The following is a 17,115-nucleotide window of genomic DNA, read 5'->3' as shown; positions in this document are numbered from 1 at the left end:
GCAGGGCTGCTGCGGCCGCTGCGGGCTTGGGCCGCGGCCCCGCTGGCGCTCGGCCGCCCTCGCAGCGCCCCGCTGGCGTCGGGCCTCTCCGCGCCGTGCGGCGGACGAGCGCGGGCGCCCGTAGCGGCTGCCGTGAAGACACCGCTGCTGCCGTGTGTCAGGCCGCCCGGCGCGGGGGCCCCCTCCGTCCTCAGCAGGTACGGCCTGGCCGCCGGCGGGCATTGCGCGCACGTCCCGCGCCGGAGGAAAGTCGGAGGAGGAGGAGGAGGAGGAGGTTTGCGTGAGGTCCAGCGGCAGTCGGCGCTCGCTGCGCTGTGTTTAATATTTCCCGTGGTGTTTCCCGGTGTTGGGCTGGGTTGGGAGAGCGATGGAGGGACGAGACCAGGGCCCTCGGCTGACGTCTTAATTTCTATCTAATATTTATCAAAACAACTTGAGCTACTGCTAAATCAGCAGGAGGGAACCAAAAGAGAGCCGTTAACATGGGCAAGGTCACGAGAAAAAATATTTTAGTAATAAATCTAAATTTTGACCAAACTCCAGCTCCTCTTTAACACTGAGGTGAAAAAGCACTTTCCTCCTTATTTTCTGGAAATTTTCTTGTACTGCTTTTTACTGCTGCAAACAGGACTGTATTTTAATCTGAAGTCTCCCACTTCTGTTAAAAGCATAAAGCTTGAAAGAGGATGCAAAATGGAATATGCTTTGCATACATACGCTTTGCTTTACAATTAGGCTTGTTGTTATAATCGGCATTGTTTCTCTTGCTCATTAAATTTGCAGAATGTTAATATTCTAACACTTTTATGCTTATCCTTGAGTTTTTAATTACATYTTTAATAGATGAGAAAGCTTTTTTTTATGGAACAATGACTTCGAGATTAATTTTAGCTAGAGTTCAGCTGTGCAGTTTGAGTGTTGATATGTACACATCCATTAAATGGTGTATTGTAATGTTAGCTCAGCTGCTCTTAAACTTCTTCAAACAAGTCAGAGCTGCTTTCTCATTATGTGAAAAATCCGGTGATTAATTTTAGGGAAAAGATATTTTATTCCTGTTTATTTTTCCCCATTTTTTTTCCTGTAGTGTCACATTTCTACTTCCAAGTATACTTCAGCAGCCAGTGAGGACTCTCACATATTGCAGCTTGAGAAATGGAAAGAGGAAAACCGTGAAAGCTGTGACTGATAGGTTTCTCCGACTGCACAATGGTCTTTGGGTAAGGAGAAAGGTAAGACTTTCTTTTTTTTTTTCTTTTTTTTTTTTTAAATGATCTTTACACTTCTTGTAAAGTGCTTGTTCTTTACAGATGGTGGGCTAATTGTCCTCCTTTCTGTTAGAAAGAAGTAGCTAGTATGGAAGTTTAAAAAATAACAAAAAAATACAGACTCTTGACTTCCTGAAAGCAGAATGATTTGTTCTGGTTTGCTTAGCAGTATTACTATATTTGTATATGCAGCAATCCGCCTTAAAATTCTTTCATGTATTGTCTTCTGACAGGCTGGTTACAAGAAAAAATTGTGGAAAAAGTCAGCTGCCCAGAAAAAGCGCTTGAGAGAGCTAGTGCTGTGCAACAAAACACAATGTAAACTGCTAGATAAAATGACCACTTCTTTCTGGAAGAGAAGAAATTGGTACGTTGATGATCCCTATCAGAAGTATCATGATCGCRCAAATCTTCATATGTAGAAATCTTTTGTTTCATTTTTGCATCCCTCTAGGAAACAGGTGATGTTATATGGAATATGTCTCCTTTATCTATTTCCAAAGGTAAATCTGTAATGCCTGTTAATTTTATGAATAAATATGCCTATATCATCTGGACAAAATTATGAGTCTCAGTGGCCAAAATAAAGGGATGTTCAAGAATATTTTGAGCAGTAACTTGTATTTTACTTAGCAGAGGTCAGGTCACCTACATGTTCTGAAGTCTCTTGGTTGAAATTCTTGTGAGTGTGTGTAACACGTATGTGGATGAACACAGTTTAAACATTACTGAAAGACAGTGAAAAATTAAACATACTAAACTTTAAAATTTTCTAAAGAAACATGTTTAGATAACTTTGGGATATTTCTTGCTATGTCCATACCTATTGGTAGCTCCCCGAATGGAGTTCCCTTGCAGAAGGGGAGAAGGGAGAGGAGGGTCCCACTTCAGCACTGCTGCCTGTTACAGTACCAGATAGACTGCCGCCATGTCTCCCATGGGGGGGAGCACAGAAAAACAGGCATTGCGTGGTTACATGTAGCTTTGATAACTGATTTAAAAAAAAAAAGTATTAGCCAAATTTAATTACAGAACTTCTTTACAGGACTCAAAGTTTACTATTTGTGTTATTTTTGAATAGTAGAATAGATTCTTTGGGTCCTACTCTACACCCTCAAGCAGTCAATTCTGAATATTTTCTCACTTGCTCTTTCTTTAAGCATAATTATACCCTACACTGCATATTGCATATCTCTGATCACATTTATGTATGGAAGGATTTATTACAGAGTCCTTTTGCAGTGTGAGATGTGACTAGTTTCTGGTTTTGGCAAGGGCTAGATCATGGGCTTTCTCTACAAAGTCAATGAATTCACTGGTTACTCAGAGTGTTCAGTAGCTGTATTTTTTCCAGTTCATAATACAGAGAAAAGTTCTGAAGGACATGCAGCACTTAGTGAATACATCTATATACAGTTAGCCAGAATTGAGATAAAAATAATACAGCAATAAAAGTAATTATTCTGGCCTGCCAGATACATTGAACAGAATAAAGATGTTTTCTTCTTTATTTTTTAAAAGAAAAGATTAAGACTTTATTCAAGATGTATATCGAGCAGTATAACAAAGCCAGCAAAACATCAACCTTTGGAATACTGTTGTAATGTCCATCCTGGTGAGGCATTAAGTTACTATTTCATCACAGATCTCTTCTACTGACCACAGAAAGAAATCACATGAAGTGCACAGTTATGATTCTTAAATAGTTTGTATAAATGCAAATCCCAACATAGTGTTCTCTGCTACTTCAAATATGGTGCTAGATGCAAAACTGGTACCCGGAACAAACAGCAAGAAGGAGACCGTGATTAACAAGCATTCAGTCACAAGTACATAGATTTCGATACTACAGGAGAACACTTATTTCAGAGAGCAGTCAGAGGCAGCAGGTTGTTTACATGAGGCTAAGGAGCATTACATCTCTCTAAGCAGCTTTCTCCCCTCCCTTTAGGAACAAATAACCTGATTTTTCCTTTCCTTTTGTGCTGGGTTTGCACTTATACAATTTAGATTGATCCAGGATTATTTCAAGGTTACAGTGATTTGACATGAAGTCTTTCTTGTCTGTATTTGGCATGACCCTGATTCAGCAGTTGGCAACCACCGCAACTGCACTGATGCTGGCCCCAAGAGGAGAAAGGGGGCACGGAGGGTTGCAGTGAGCTGCTCCAAGTTTATTCTGTTTATAATTGAGGTGGTTTTATGGTATTGTGGTGAGGTAACTTAGAGGCCCGTTTACCCCAGAACGTCTTCAGCTGCAGTTTCCTTACCTTCAAAGCCTCGATTTTATTTGCATGCAATAATGAGCATTTCATGTGAGACCACCCTTATCCTGATTTAAGCTTGTCTTTTTTTAGGGCTGACCTATAACTCTTAAGGTTATATGTTCCAGGCCATCTGCTGAGAAGTCGGAAGGTGGTGCCTGCTCCACAGGAATGATGGTAGAGGCCAGCTGCCTGACAGCCTCTGTTAACAGGCTTTTCTTGCTTAACCCCGCGAATCCCAGCTCTGTAGCTATTCTAAGCCATCAGCTGAGCGATTGCTTGCTTTGAGGAGTGAGTAATCCGCAAGCTGCAGAGCTAACAGTCACAGGCTGAGGTGGGAGGAAGCTAGGCATTGCTTTCCCGTGAATCCGTGCCTAAGGATCCGGCCACCCGGGAATCCTCTCTCTGATGGAGGTTTGCAAACTCTGGCTCGCCACGAGGGGTCAGCATCAGAGTAGGAAGGCGACTCGCTGAATCAGGCTTGTTCCCTGGCAGAGACTACAGAGAAAAACTGGAACAAAAAACTTCACGTCTGGTGTTTATTCTAAATAAATGCAATAGCCAAGTAGTAAAATGACAAACTTGGGGCAACATCTGTAAACAACCTGTGTGTGGAATATGAGGAATTAAAAGCGAATGACCACTCTATTCTGTATACAGAACACTACAGCACTAAGTGTACGTGTTTAGGCATTCACATTTCCTGTCTATCTATCTATACACAAATATACAGCTCAGTTGATAAATTAATACATTTCTGCCAGAGATATGAAAAGTCTTTTTTTTCTCATTTATACAGTGAATGTTTTGAGAGATATAAGGCAACTCCCTTGTCAACAATTTCACCTCAGCACTTAAGAAAATCTAAACAGTCAAGTTTACAGTAAAACAGCAGATTAGACGCACATTTAATAATTTTAGTGAGAATCAATGTTAATACAGCGTGTCTGAGAATAGAATTTGTCAGATGTTATGTAGCTCTATGTTTTTATTTTTTTGGCATAATTGAGTGCAAACTTGTCAGCTTTTTTATCTTATGGCAGCCTATTGCATAGCAGGGAAACATAGCTTGCTTGCAACAGGATTTTATTTTCTGCTAACACTGCAAGCAGTTTTTCTATTTCTTTTTAATGTTCGCCAAAAAAAATCAAATAAACTCTAAAGCTGCTTAAAAATAAAACACGCAAGGTTAGCTCCTCAAAGCTTTTGCTGTGTATCTTCTAAGGACTGACTCTTTTGTAACTGCTATTTAGACAGATTTTGTTTTCAGTTTACCTTCTGAAAACTTTTTCCTTCCTATCCATTTCAAAATATGATTGAATTAGCACGTGTAAAGRAAATAAAATTCTCAGGTAATGGGGCCAAATATTGTGGCAGACACAGGAAATACCTGTTTGTTTTTTCCACTTCCTAGCCAGGTCAGATAACATTTGTGTGTGCACATAGTTTATTTCTTCTTCCCCACGTACTCTGGAAGCTCTGGGGAAAACCTCGAGGATGCATTAGAAAGGGACAGCTGGGATATGGATGCATACCCGGCAGAGAAAAGTTTTTAAAGGCCACTTCAGATTTATTTCTGAGCCTGATACACTCCAACCGGCTACTGGCATCSTGGACTGCTGCACCTGCACAAGATTAACAGTACTGTTCCTAATCAAGTCCGTGTATTGATCCATTAGTGATGGCACTTCTACRTAATGCTAAATGTTTCTCTAGTCTATAAGATAGGTCCAAGAGCAAACACAAAGAGTCACGTAATTAACGTATGTGTGAATTTCACATGCTTAACACTTACAAGAGACACCAACTTGAAGCACAAATACACAAATCCTACAACGTTTTCCTCTTCTTTTATATTTCTCATTTATATATGGATACAAATACACCATTCAATCTGGTTCTTGTGATTCTAACCAAACTCCATGCTACAGGCAAAACTGCAGGCCTCGAAAGGAAGCTCAGACCCAGTGCCCTGCTCCGCTCGTGTAAGGAAAACTCCAGCACCACACCAGGAAAGCAGAACACTGGAGCTGACATTGGTACATGCCGGGGAGAAAGGTGCATTTTTCCCCTGGAAATAAGTCACTAAAGTCATTCTAAATTCTGTTGCTGCAGCTATTACGAGCCTGGCTTGCTCAGGCTTTAAAATTGGCAGTAGAACATTTGCGACAAGCAATACGATCTAGTTCTTCTAGCCTCCATCATTTTCCACACAATACTCTCTTGGCTCAGGCTGATCAAAATTAAGACTCCCCCTTCATTACATTGCTGAAACCATTAATTTTCTCTTGTGCATCTCTTCCTCATCCTCTCTAAGTGGTTCTGTCTCTACATTTTTAGCACAATGATTTTCTCAGAATACATGTGATTGATTTGCAGAAAGAGAAATGGAGTTGCAGCTCAGCTTTCGCTAATGAATCATGGGCATTTGTACAGTCAAAATAATTCAACATTTGCTATATCACTCACAGTCTTGAGGAGGAAGGGAGGGAAGAGAAATCCATGGCTTCTGCAAATCCACTTCATTAATGATAAAGCCATAAGTAAATACACTGTCAATGCATCATCGTGAGCAATTGATCAGTTCTGTTTTTACTGTGCATTCACAGAGCTAGAGCTATGCAGACACAAGTAAGAATTATAAAGGTACGGCCTTACAGGAATAGCGTGAATGGGTGTCTATTCTGCGAACGAAACAAGGACTCGTACTCTGCAGGGGTCTGTCAGATTGTCCTAACTGTGTTGCGGACAAATGCATGTAGAAGCGTTTAACAGAAGAGTACAGAGAGAGGAGAGAGAAAGGCCATGTCTACAATGCTGTACATCAAAGCACATCCATCCCACTGCTGTTTTCTACATTATTAACATGTAGCTCTTTAAGGCAGAAGAGAGACATTCTGTGGATCTTGGTGCTATCGGCTCATTGCACTCACATTGCTTCAGTGGCAGAGGACGAGGTACTTTTCTTCCTGAAGCGAGATCTAAGGGTCCTAGGCGGTGCCTGCAGAAAAGTAAGAGAAAACTTCATTAGCGCCATAGGAAAAAGGTTGTTCTTTACGTGGTGCCTCTGTGGTAATTATCCTGTTTCAGACGTGAAGAGAGAAGCAGATCCTTAGCCCTGAAGATCATTAATAAATGACCAACTGAGGATTACTTACCCCTTTTAAGAAAACTGTTGTAGGCCTTTATCCAGGTTACACCACCACCACCTGCCCCTCTGGCACTTGGTAAAAAGCATGGCTAAAGGTTGCTAATAATGCAACGGGCTAAGGAGCCAGGTCACGTTGGTGCAATTTACAGCAGCCCTTGGATCAAGAAAGCAAATTGGTGGTAGAAAGCCAAATGTAGTGTTTCCCAGCCCTCCCTGGGATGTCCAGGGCAGCTCCAGCATCTCTGAGGGTACAGCTCATTGGGACACTACAAACCAGAAGGGGTCCCCAAGGTGGAACAACCCGGGCCTGAATTTTCACAAGGCAGAGCTCTTCTGAAAGATCTCCATCACCTCAGTCTTACTATAATCCAGTGATGCCTGCCAGTGCCCACCAAATAGCCAGCAGGGCTTCCTCACCCGGCAGAAAGGCCAGACACTCATTTGAGATTTTTTAAAGAGAACTATTGCAATTCTGCCTCGCAGTTAGCTGCTGCAGAGAGTAGCAGGCAGGCAACTCACAGCATGACTCGCAGGCCAATCTGAGGAGAGCCACTGAACGCCCAAGAGGAGAAGCCAGACCCACTCCTTGAAATTGTTTACTCTGATTAACCCCAGACTGTACAGACTGAGAGACAGAAATTAGCTAGAGTAGCAAACAGAGAAGCCCTTATCAGCAGCGTGCACTTGGCACGGCATTGTGTCTTGTGAGATGCACAAAAAAGTTGTTACAGGCCGTTAGAGAGGAGCATAAATTCTGAATGGAGATGCCTGTCGCAGCATCATGTAACACCACAAGGCCTGGTAAGCCATTCCGCTTCATTTACATACATATCCAAAGCCTTGTTTTCATTAACAGCATAAACCTATTTACCTGTGAGACTATGGCAGCATCTTACCATTCATAAATGAAGACTTAATCATGTCTATTTTAGAGGACTTTCCAATCCACGATCAGGCTGCATTCTTGTGATGTAGCCAGGTATAAACATTCATACAAATAAGGAACTGCAGCACAGTGAAGTTGTGTTTAGACTCCAGCTCGCTTGCCCATAAACAAAAGAAGCTGCTGGCAGAGAAGGGATTAATCCAAAGCCACCCAGCTTCCAAGCCTGAATTTTTACCCAGGTCCCCACTGTGAATCACCAAAGAGCTCAACACACCAGGGTGGGTGGCTCCATCCAGAAAGGCCCAGCTGGAGAACGGCTGAGGAACAAAGCTCCTGTGCATGGCAGTCAGCAATCCTGCACCACCAGACTCCATAACTGCTGACTCCGAGTCACCACCTGCAAACCAGGAGCCCTGGGACACAGCTTGACCCCTGGACTGGTACCTCCCATAGCCTGGGAGAAGGCTGCTCCTTGGGCAGCCAGTCCACCCTTACAGCAAAGCAGCCATTAACTACACATTAGCTTCTACACTGGGAACAAATAGCTCTGCCTCCTCTGGGAGGCCACTTGGTAGCACTGAGAGTAGCTACAGAGGCACCACCTTTTCATGGTAACAACAGATCAGCCCAGCTGTTGGTGACAGCCATCAGAGCAGGAACCCTTGGACAGGTGGGGTCCCTGCTGGGGCATCTACATCCTGTCCCTGCAGCAGGGCCAAGGCTGTCGAAAGCAACGCTGGGTATAAATAAGGAGTGTAACTAACGGTGGGACATGTAAGGATTTCAACGCTCCTTTTACACTGGTGATCTTAGAAGCTGCAAGTAGCAGAAATAAAAACCCATTAGAACAACACAGAACCGCTGACTGAACCACACCGCTCCCACACTCTCACACCGAGCCGAGGGAAGGTGGAGCAATCCCGCTTACCCATGGTGGAGATCTCCCTCTTGAGTCTGAGAGTTACATTCAGTGGCTCCGTTTCCACCACCCCCCAGATCTGGAAGGATTCTTCACCTACAGCATCTCTCACAGAGGTTGTATCTCCTCCRTAACAAAATGATGCTAAAATTCTTTTGGGCAAGCCAAAATATGAGATCTGCTCTCCTTCAGCTCTTTTTGTATCTTTGTAGCAAATTAAACCACACTTGCTAACACAGTCCCTGATTCAAAAACCTGTTGAAGTCACTGGAAAAACTCCTGCTGATTTCAGTGGGGTTTGGCTAGGTGTGTACTGAAGCAAGAGGGACCAGGCTCTGAATTATGAGCTCTCTGGCTGTGGCTTCTGGCTGTTCTCACCACAATTATCCCGCCTCAGGGATGAGAACATATTTTCCTCTATGGAAATGAAAAACCACCTAATGGTTGGTATCCAAAACTTCTCACTGAAATACCTCCGCATTAGCACGTGGTTTAGAGCTAGATCCAAATTTTGCAATTCAAATACATCTCTGAAGCCCTCTGTAACTATTATCTCCACATGCACCAAATTCCAGCTTTGATCAGGGAACCCACACATGTGGAAAAATAAGTGTACCCATAGCAAGACCCACCCATGGAAGACTAGAAGTACATTGCTTAGAGTCAGTGTTTTTATGCCAAAGAGTTCAGCTGGACATTCAAGGAACCTCATAGGAGACAGCCTTGACAATATGGAAGTACCTCCAGAGGTCGATCCTTCTTTTTGGGCTTTTTGTTCATGGATGAACAATCCAGTAAATCATTCTCTTCATCATCTGAGAACACAAAGCCTTTTGTTTCACAGTTTGCCTCACGTGGCTTTTCATACTTATTGTCCACATCTAATTAACATGGCCATTTACAGTCTAAATGTGAAGACAAAGGATGAGGAAGGTCAGCGATAGTTTGATTCACGTTCCACCAAACCCCATCTCACTGCAAAGCCATGCATCTTCCAGGGATTAATAGACAGAAAGTTCACACGTCACACTCTAGTAATAGCAGTTGTGGGGTTAGAAATCAAAAGACCCTAGTTTTGAATCCATTGTAAGCTCTATTTGGATTATTTTACATAGAATTTAGACTAAATTCACAGCCTCTGATGTTCTGGCTTTTGACTCCATTAGCAGATTTTTTTTATGTTTGGCTCAGGGATAAATGAGATCTCTTGAACTGCCAATCTCATCCATAGTTCCTGCATCTACTGCTTCCAGAAGGAGTGTTCTCCGGAAGACACCAAATGAGAGCTGAAGCTCTGTGGACAGTAGGGAGATGGCTGCTTTGGATGTGGAAATATGCAGAGCTAAGCACAGCAGCACTGACTCACCTGAAACTGAGAGAATTCAAGCCAAATGCCCAATTTAAGATCCACTGAAGTTAACCAGATGAAGCTTCCTGCACCTCTGCAGACAGTTTCTTATCAGCAGGGCTGGAGCTTTCTTAGTTAAATTGACAATTATGCTTCTTCCATTTTGAAACATCTCAGGAGTGGAAGTGTTGCTGTTCAGATGGCATTAATCACAATTATTGGCTCTCTACTTAAGACTGTTCTGTAAGTACGCATATAAAATAGTGCTTTGTACTTCATGTCTCAGACTGACAGCAAGTCTCCACTGGACCGAACACTATAGTAAGAGGATGGAGAGAGAAAGGGGAAGTGATTTGCCTACAGCAACATCACAAGTCAAGAGTAGGTCACTGGCGCTCTCTCCAAATTGAAGTCAACAGCTGAATGCTGTCAGCGCCTGTGTTCAGTCCACAGGATGTAGCTGCTACTCCAGAGAGCAGCGCACACCATCCTCTGGCCACTGACCCTGTGTTTCTACCCCTTTATCATCATTTGCATGGCTAGGTTGGAATACACCACCACAGGTTTTCAGGAAAAGCAGGAAGTTGGCTTTTTCCCGGTTGTACTGAAAATGCTGATACTCACATTGCAGAGAGGCCAGGGATAACTGCTGATTTAGGGGTTTTCTATATGTGGCTGTGGTGCTAATACTATACTGTGGGGAGAACACTAAATATTTTTTAGACCACATGGCAAACCAGTCCAGGGACATTTTATTTCTCCTTTCACTTGGGAAGTGAGATATCCAGGGAAAGCCCAGCTTAGGTCCTCCTGGTGTGGGAGTTGGTCCTCAGGGCCTCTCTGAGCCAAGGAAAATGAAGTTATGTTGGCTTTAGATGTGATTTGTTCAGACGTTGAACACAGCCTAAACCAAGGATGCCCAAATCTGCAGCCTGTAGGCCAAATGCAACCCCAGACGCCAATTCATATGACTGCTCCCAGCTGCTCTCTTCCCCAGAGGTCCCTCAGGCATGGACTGCAGGCTGGATGGGTAGTTCACCTGCCGTAAGCATCTGGGCCTTTTGAAAACGCACAGATCAACCCTAGCACACATACAGTGCAAGCACAGTGAAGCAGTAAGGGCCAGACCACTGCACCAGGCCTTCTCCTGCCAGCAGAGCCCATGGCCTGCCCTGCTGGGTGATCAAGTTTTGTGGCTGAAGTGACAGGGGCCAGCTGACTTTGGGCAGTTTGACTGCTTCCAGATCAGTAAAAATGGGTCAGGACTTCTTTAAACTGCCTCATTCAAGGTTTGCACAGTGGCACGGACTATTTTTAGCCCCAGTTCAGCAGCATTAGAACCAGTCTGAAAGCAGGGGAGAATGTATTTCTTCACTGGATGAACATCAACCCTTCAGCAATGGAAATCCCATCTTGTTCCCCTTGCCGTGTTCTTTTTAGAGGAATGCAACTGGGGTCCGACAAGCCCAACAGCACATCCCCAGGCATGTGCCCCTCTGAGCAGACAAGGGCTTTCCCTAGGGAAAAAAAGGGACATTTAAGAGGAGAAGTAAGGGGTGTTGAACAACCAGCGTTAGACAGAGCATCCAACAGGATCAGTGATCAGACTGTGGAGACACAGGCAGCTAAAGCTGAGAACATATAGGATCAGGCAGATGTGCCCCATTCCCTTCATCCTCCAGCCAGCAGCTCCACTGCAAAAGGGCACAGAAGGAACTATCAGCCCTGATAATGTTTCCAGGAATCCCATGCTTTTCCAGTGTACGTCGCTTTCTTCATTATTATTCTCTCCTTTGAATGGGTGCTGGGCAGAAAAGCTATCCAGATGGCCCTGCCATCCATGTCTTCTCTGTCTCCAGGACAGACACGGCCTGCTGCAGGCTCTTCCACAATTCCCATCAGGCTGAGTGTCATATCCCTGCCTAGGAGCTGCTCCCTTGAGGACCCAGAGGATGGATCAGTCGCCAAGCCGCCTGCATGTTGCTTCGACCCTTGCAGCAGAAGGTTTTGTAATGTCCACTGGAAATAAGGCTGAGACCCTTTTCTTCCCTACTTCATCTCATTGTGGATGAGGCACCAAAAACTAGCCAAATGGAAACCAGGTTTGCTTCAACCTTACTGAACTGGAAAAGGGAAGAAGAGGGTCTATCCCAGGCCTTTCCACTACATCTCTGACCACGGACCAGAGCAGATCTTGAACACACAGGGCCCATCTTTTAAGACACTCAGTGAGAAGGGAAGCTTCCCCTCCCCTGCTGACTCAGAGAGGACACCTGTGTTGTGAGCAATCCCATCCTCATATTGATTTGGGGTGTCAGACTTTGTCCTACATTTGTGGAGCCCACAACATGGTACTGTAGTGGGACTGGAGCAAACTTATCTCAGAAGGACTGCCGATGAGTTAGCGCCAACTCTGAGGCTGGTTTTCTATGAGCAGGGCCATTACCGGATAAAACTGAAATTCAACACTTTCCTGCATCAGGACAGTGGGTCCTTTGTAGTAGAAAATAGATGTAAAGCAGGGAATTAATCATAATAACAAGCACACATGTGAGGAATTAGTGGGAAAAGGGATGAAGGCTTAAAGCAAATGGATAAGTTCTGGGACACCAAGATTTGATTCTGGGCAAGGGGCAGGCTGAGGAGCAAAGCACTCTCAGGGCTGGCACAGGCTTCTTGAGGGCAGCACTTGGCCATGAGTGACCTCCTGTGTGTTTCTAGGAGCCCTCTTTAGGATCGGGGGCCTTGGGCCCTCAGGCCACTATCAGATGTCTCAGAAGTGGCAGAGCTAGCAGTGTGCACAGCTTCGGGGAAGCAGCTGACAGCCCCTGGGACTGTCTCCCAGGGAGGAGGTGGCTGTGTGAAAGCATGGGACGTGCGCCAGATGCCTCCCCTGGCTCCCTTGTGCGTCAGAGACTCTCACTCCCCGTGTCAGAGCAGGGTGTGCTTTGGGGTGTCTCCCCCTGTTACGCTTACAGCTCCACATCTTTGCACACAGGAGCAGATCCAAACCAGATTATACTCCTCTCTTCTCTAAGGCAAGACAGACTCTGACTGCTTAGAAAGGGACCCCTTAATTCCAATTCTTCTGATCCTATCCTAATTCCTTCAAAGGGAACCGATACAACCAACACTTTGTGTGGGAGGCCTCGAAGCTGTGCATTTTCCTGATGAAAGCAGACATTCAAGTGCTTTGCAGAGTTGGATCTAAATTACTAAATGCACCACAGGGAACAACCCAGCACTGACAAGAAAATGGAGAGCCAGATCTTTGTCATCTTTAATCTTTGCGATTCTACACGGGCTAAACAGTCTCACTTGTGAAACTCTTTTTACAATAACAAATGAGATTCTGTAGCAGGCTGTTTTCTCAGGAGGTGTTTGTTATTGACTAGTCTCTGATCTATACTGTTGTGCAAATCCAGAGTGACTCTGGATTTACACCAGTATAACAGAGGGCAGGACCTGGTCCAGTCAAATTATGAATGAGCAAAGGACGTTGACCTAGATCCTCTGAAATATTTGAACTTGAATGCACTTGCAGCCAGAATCAGGCACCCCAATACTTTTGAGAGGAGCTGGACCCCCCTTATTTTCCCGGTCAATATTTCTTGGCCACCTCAGTTTAATTCCTCAGGGGTAATGGGATAGATCACAGTCACATATGATACAGGCCGAGGAGCCAGGTATTGTATTACTGTAATGGAAAACAAAGTCACTCCAAAGCTAAGCCTTCCTTCATATAAGGAGGTTTGCACACCACTTAGTAAGAGAAAGAGAGCAGATATTTATTCTACGATGGTGATCAGCTTCTTTTCCCTGCAACAAAGACAAATTTGCCATCATTTCCAGAAGACACTGACCCAAGTCATGTACCTTCCCCAAAGTTTTCATTGCCAAACCAAGAAGTTAGGATCAGCCAACTCCACCAGCACACACTGCCCAGCAGCCACAAAACAGAGAGAGGCAGGATTCATCTTTTCAAAGCTGAAGTCACGTGCAACCAAAGCAAACAAGTCTAATCACGTCATCCACAAAGTCATCAGTTAATGAAAATACATCCCACAAATGATTAAGTTGTTAAGGGCTATTCTATTCCAAACACCTCAGATGAAAACTCATGCAATCTGTAACACTTACATCAGAGTCCCATAATATTTACATGGAGAAAAGGAAAGAATAAACTGTTAGGGGAAAACATTTGGGTGTAGAGGGGAAGGAATATTGTTTCAGAGAACAGAAATCTTCATGTTGGCTATTCATAACATCTGTGGTTGAACCAGAGTTCATTAAACAGCAATGTATGTTTTAACTTTCTGTTGCTAAAATGTAAATGAAAAATTTTCCTTCCCTAAATTAACAAAGATATACATACTAAAATGTTTTTAAATACCCAGAGAAACTCCCAAATTTTCATTCAGAAGATCGGCATTACAAATTATCCCTGAAAAAAATCTGATTCACCATTTAATAAAGGGAAGCTTTAAGGAACAAAGAGCAACAGGAAGTTGTCATTTTTTTCTTGAGTGGAGTGATTCTTTTTCTTTTCAGTGAAGAAAGGTGAAAAAAATCTGCAAATCTCCAGCACAAGAGCTGAAAGCAAAATCGACTAAGAACAAAAGCGAAACCAAAGACCACGTAATTGTTTTAATTCAGAGACCTGTGAACTGACCCTTTGATGACAAGTCAGTTAGTTAGTTTTTTTAAAAGTACTTTCCACTGTAATAATCTTAGGTGCAATTTGTAACACACCACAAAGAAGGGGTTGGATACATCTAATATACTAGTAAGGTGACTTGTTTAAAGCATGGTTAAGTGAATGTCTCATTAAAGTCCCTGTTAAGCTGCATTGCTGATTGTGCGTGATCTGTCACCTGGTCTTCAGGGGACTAAATCAGCCACATGCAGGAAAAGAGCCAACGTTATTTTGCTGCGAAATCTCCAGGAGCTGCCTTTATGCTACAACATCTTGTGCATGACTGACTGAACGCGTTGGCCAGGCTGACAGCGCTGAGCTGTAGCTCTAAAGACGCGTGTTACTGGATCAGTCGCTGATACGGAGCACAACCCCGTGATGCTCCCTCACAAAACGGTTCTACTCATCACTAACATCCTTGCATGTTTCGTACGTTGTCTGAGGCTTTGAACAACATTTTAGTATTAAATGTCCCCCTCTAATATATGTTGCCATWACATTCTCCTGATGCACCACTGCTTCTTGAATACCTTCTAGATATATTTCTTCTCTTCCAAGATTAAAGTGGGGCCTCCCTCTCACTCATGCCACAAAAGATCTTTACAACAGYATTCGAGAGATGTCAATGGAGATAATACCATTGAACATAAAACTTGGGATTTCTTAAATGCAAGTTCCAGTCAAGCTTGTTTAACACTGACCAGTATTTAAGCATTTATTTGGGCACTGTCTAAAGACAAGCAGCTCTCACTGGAGATTTTCATTCCATTCTTCCTGAAGGGGAAAAAGGTTCTTACGTAATTGCATCATTGCTCCTTAATGCTGCCGTCTGATTTTCCACGGGGCTTGAACACAGGAGAAATAAATGAAAAGCTTTTGTAAAGACCCTGGGAGGAGTTTTGTACCACTGAACAAAAGCAGGGAGAGCTGACACAGAAGCTGTCAAGAAGACACATTTCAGTATACGCAGTGGAACATGCCTGCATTTAGTGAAGCTGCCCAGAGCAAAGGGGGATGAATGTCCTGAACYGTGTCAGTGCCCCGTCACGTGCGCACSGCRAGGCCAGCCCGAGCGAGCTGACAGWGCCGAGAAAGCTCCTCTGCGAAACAAACGTCGGCAGCGGTAGAGGAGTCCACTGCCCTTGGACAGTGACAGACCTGCTCCTGTATGGGCTGATCCCACGGCGCACTTAGCCTCGTCTTCAGTCTCTGCGTAAATGCATATTCCATGACACCTGCAGGCCACCTTCTTATGAAGCCACCACGGTTTTGGTCAAAATTTTTCCTTGTCCAGTGCCCCCTCACGATACTACACAGGGAGCAAGGGCAGCCACTTTTGTTCCTACCAGACTGTGCTCTTACAAGAACTGCGTGGGTTTTTATGAGTCAGCCAGCGAGAGAAATAATTGAGTTTCACCTGYGAGAGCATTAAGGCAACTGCTCCTGCCAAAAAGGCTGCATCATGGCTCTGAAACAGCTTTTAATATTCCTGCTTGAGATAAGGCTTGACTATCTGCCCACTTAGATTGCAAATTCTTTGGGAACAAGGCAAGGAGTATTTTTATGTTGGTATTCTGAAACTGGCTACACGAAAGTTTGTAGCAAAGAAAGATTGGTAACAATAGTTTAGAACAACTCAGTCTTAGCTAAACTAACTTAGCTTCTTTCTTCTCTCTGCTTTTCGCAGAGTTGAGAAAATATATTGACATTACGTAGTCAGGGAGCAGTTCTCCGAGCTACCGAAGCTGCACTTACAAAAGAGCATTTTAAACGGCAGGCCATTGTCTGGGAGCGCATTAATGCATCTATTGCCTTGGAGACGGAGCAAGGGTGGCCTGCGGAGGCAGAACGAACCCACTGTGAGATAAAGCTTCRCCGTATTCTTATTGACATGATCCGAGTGGCTCGATTATGTCGGGGGAAAAAGAAAAATTAGTAAGAAAAGCCAATCTGAAAGGCAGCGTACACAATTTAATGCTGACCAACACGACTTTGGGCCCAACTTGTAAACACATTGGACTGATTACTGCTGTAGCATCATTAAATGACTTCCCTAAGGTTAACTCATGACTATCAAGCACTTAAGGACTCAAGTGATTCTTTTTATAAATAGCACTTTGGATTCAAATCTAAAAAAATAAGTTTAGGCTAAGATTAGAAGGGTGCTAATAAAATGTACTGTGAATACAMGTGTTTAATGACTGCTTGAACAGATACCACTTTAAACAGTCTTCGCTTTCCTGCACCGTGGCACRCTCACTGCAACCCGTGCTAGTGCCAAGGAACCAGAAAAGGATCAACAGGGAGGGTGACGAACCGGTTACGAGGGCTGGTCTGCCACCTCTCACTGCGAAAGGAGCCAGGGAGGCGGGCTGTGAGCATTAACGCCGCACAGCACTGAACAGCACATCAGGAGCAAGGCAGGGGAAACGCGCACCCTGCTTCTCTGGAAGTGACACGAGCCAGCCGCGGTGGCTGCAAAGCGGTGGCAGCGCTGTGATCCCTCAGTCCCTGCACTGCTGCGTCTCGAGGGTGCTGCCAGTGCRCAAAATAAACACAGAGCACACAAGGTGAGTACTAAAG

At 44.1% G+C, this 17,115-nt stretch overlaps 2 protein-coding genes across 9 annotated transcripts in view; one reads left to right on the top strand and one right to left on the bottom strand.

Annotated features, from left to right (window-relative positions):
* MRPL35 (mitochondrial ribosomal protein L35) overlaps window positions 1-1,872 on the top strand; it is a 2,451-nt gene extending 579 nt beyond the window's left edge. Inside the window, exons 2-5 of the mRNA XM_026064548.1 lie at window positions 5-197; window positions 1,088-1,232; window positions 1,502-1,635; window positions 1,723-1,872. Of these exons, the coding sequence (XP_025920333.1) occupies window positions 5-197; window positions 1,088-1,232; window positions 1,502-1,635; window positions 1,723-1,783 (533 nt within the window). The 3' untranslated portion in view covers window positions 1,784-1,872. The remainder of the gene's footprint in view (window positions 1-4; window positions 198-1,087; window positions 1,233-1,501; window positions 1,636-1,722) is intronic.
* Window positions 1,873-4,057: 2,185 nt separating this feature from the next.
* Window positions 4,058-17,115, bottom strand: part of REEP1 (receptor accessory protein 1) — an 84,746-nt gene continuing 71,688 nt past the window's right edge. For 3 of the 8 annotated variants that reach the window (XM_026064565.1, XM_026064566.1, XM_026064567.1), the window contains one exon: window positions 11,104-11,353. In XM_026064565.1, the coding sequence (XP_025920350.1) occupies window positions 11,208-11,353 (146 nt within the window). In that variant the 3' untranslated portion in view covers window positions 11,104-11,207. The other 5 variants (XM_026064571.1, XM_026064568.1, XM_026064564.1 and 2 more) reach the window with 5 other exon arrangements.

This window comes from Apteryx rowi, unplaced genomic scaffold (assembly GCF_003343035.1).
Source record: "Apteryx rowi isolate R43461 unplaced genomic scaffold, aptRow1 scaffold_22, whole genome shotgun sequence".
NCBI lineage: Eukaryota > Metazoa > Chordata > Aves > Apterygiformes > Apterygidae > Apteryx > Apteryx rowi.
The sequence above is the reverse complement of the archived record's forward strand: the minus strand, read 5'-3'. Positions and strand labels throughout refer to the sequence as shown.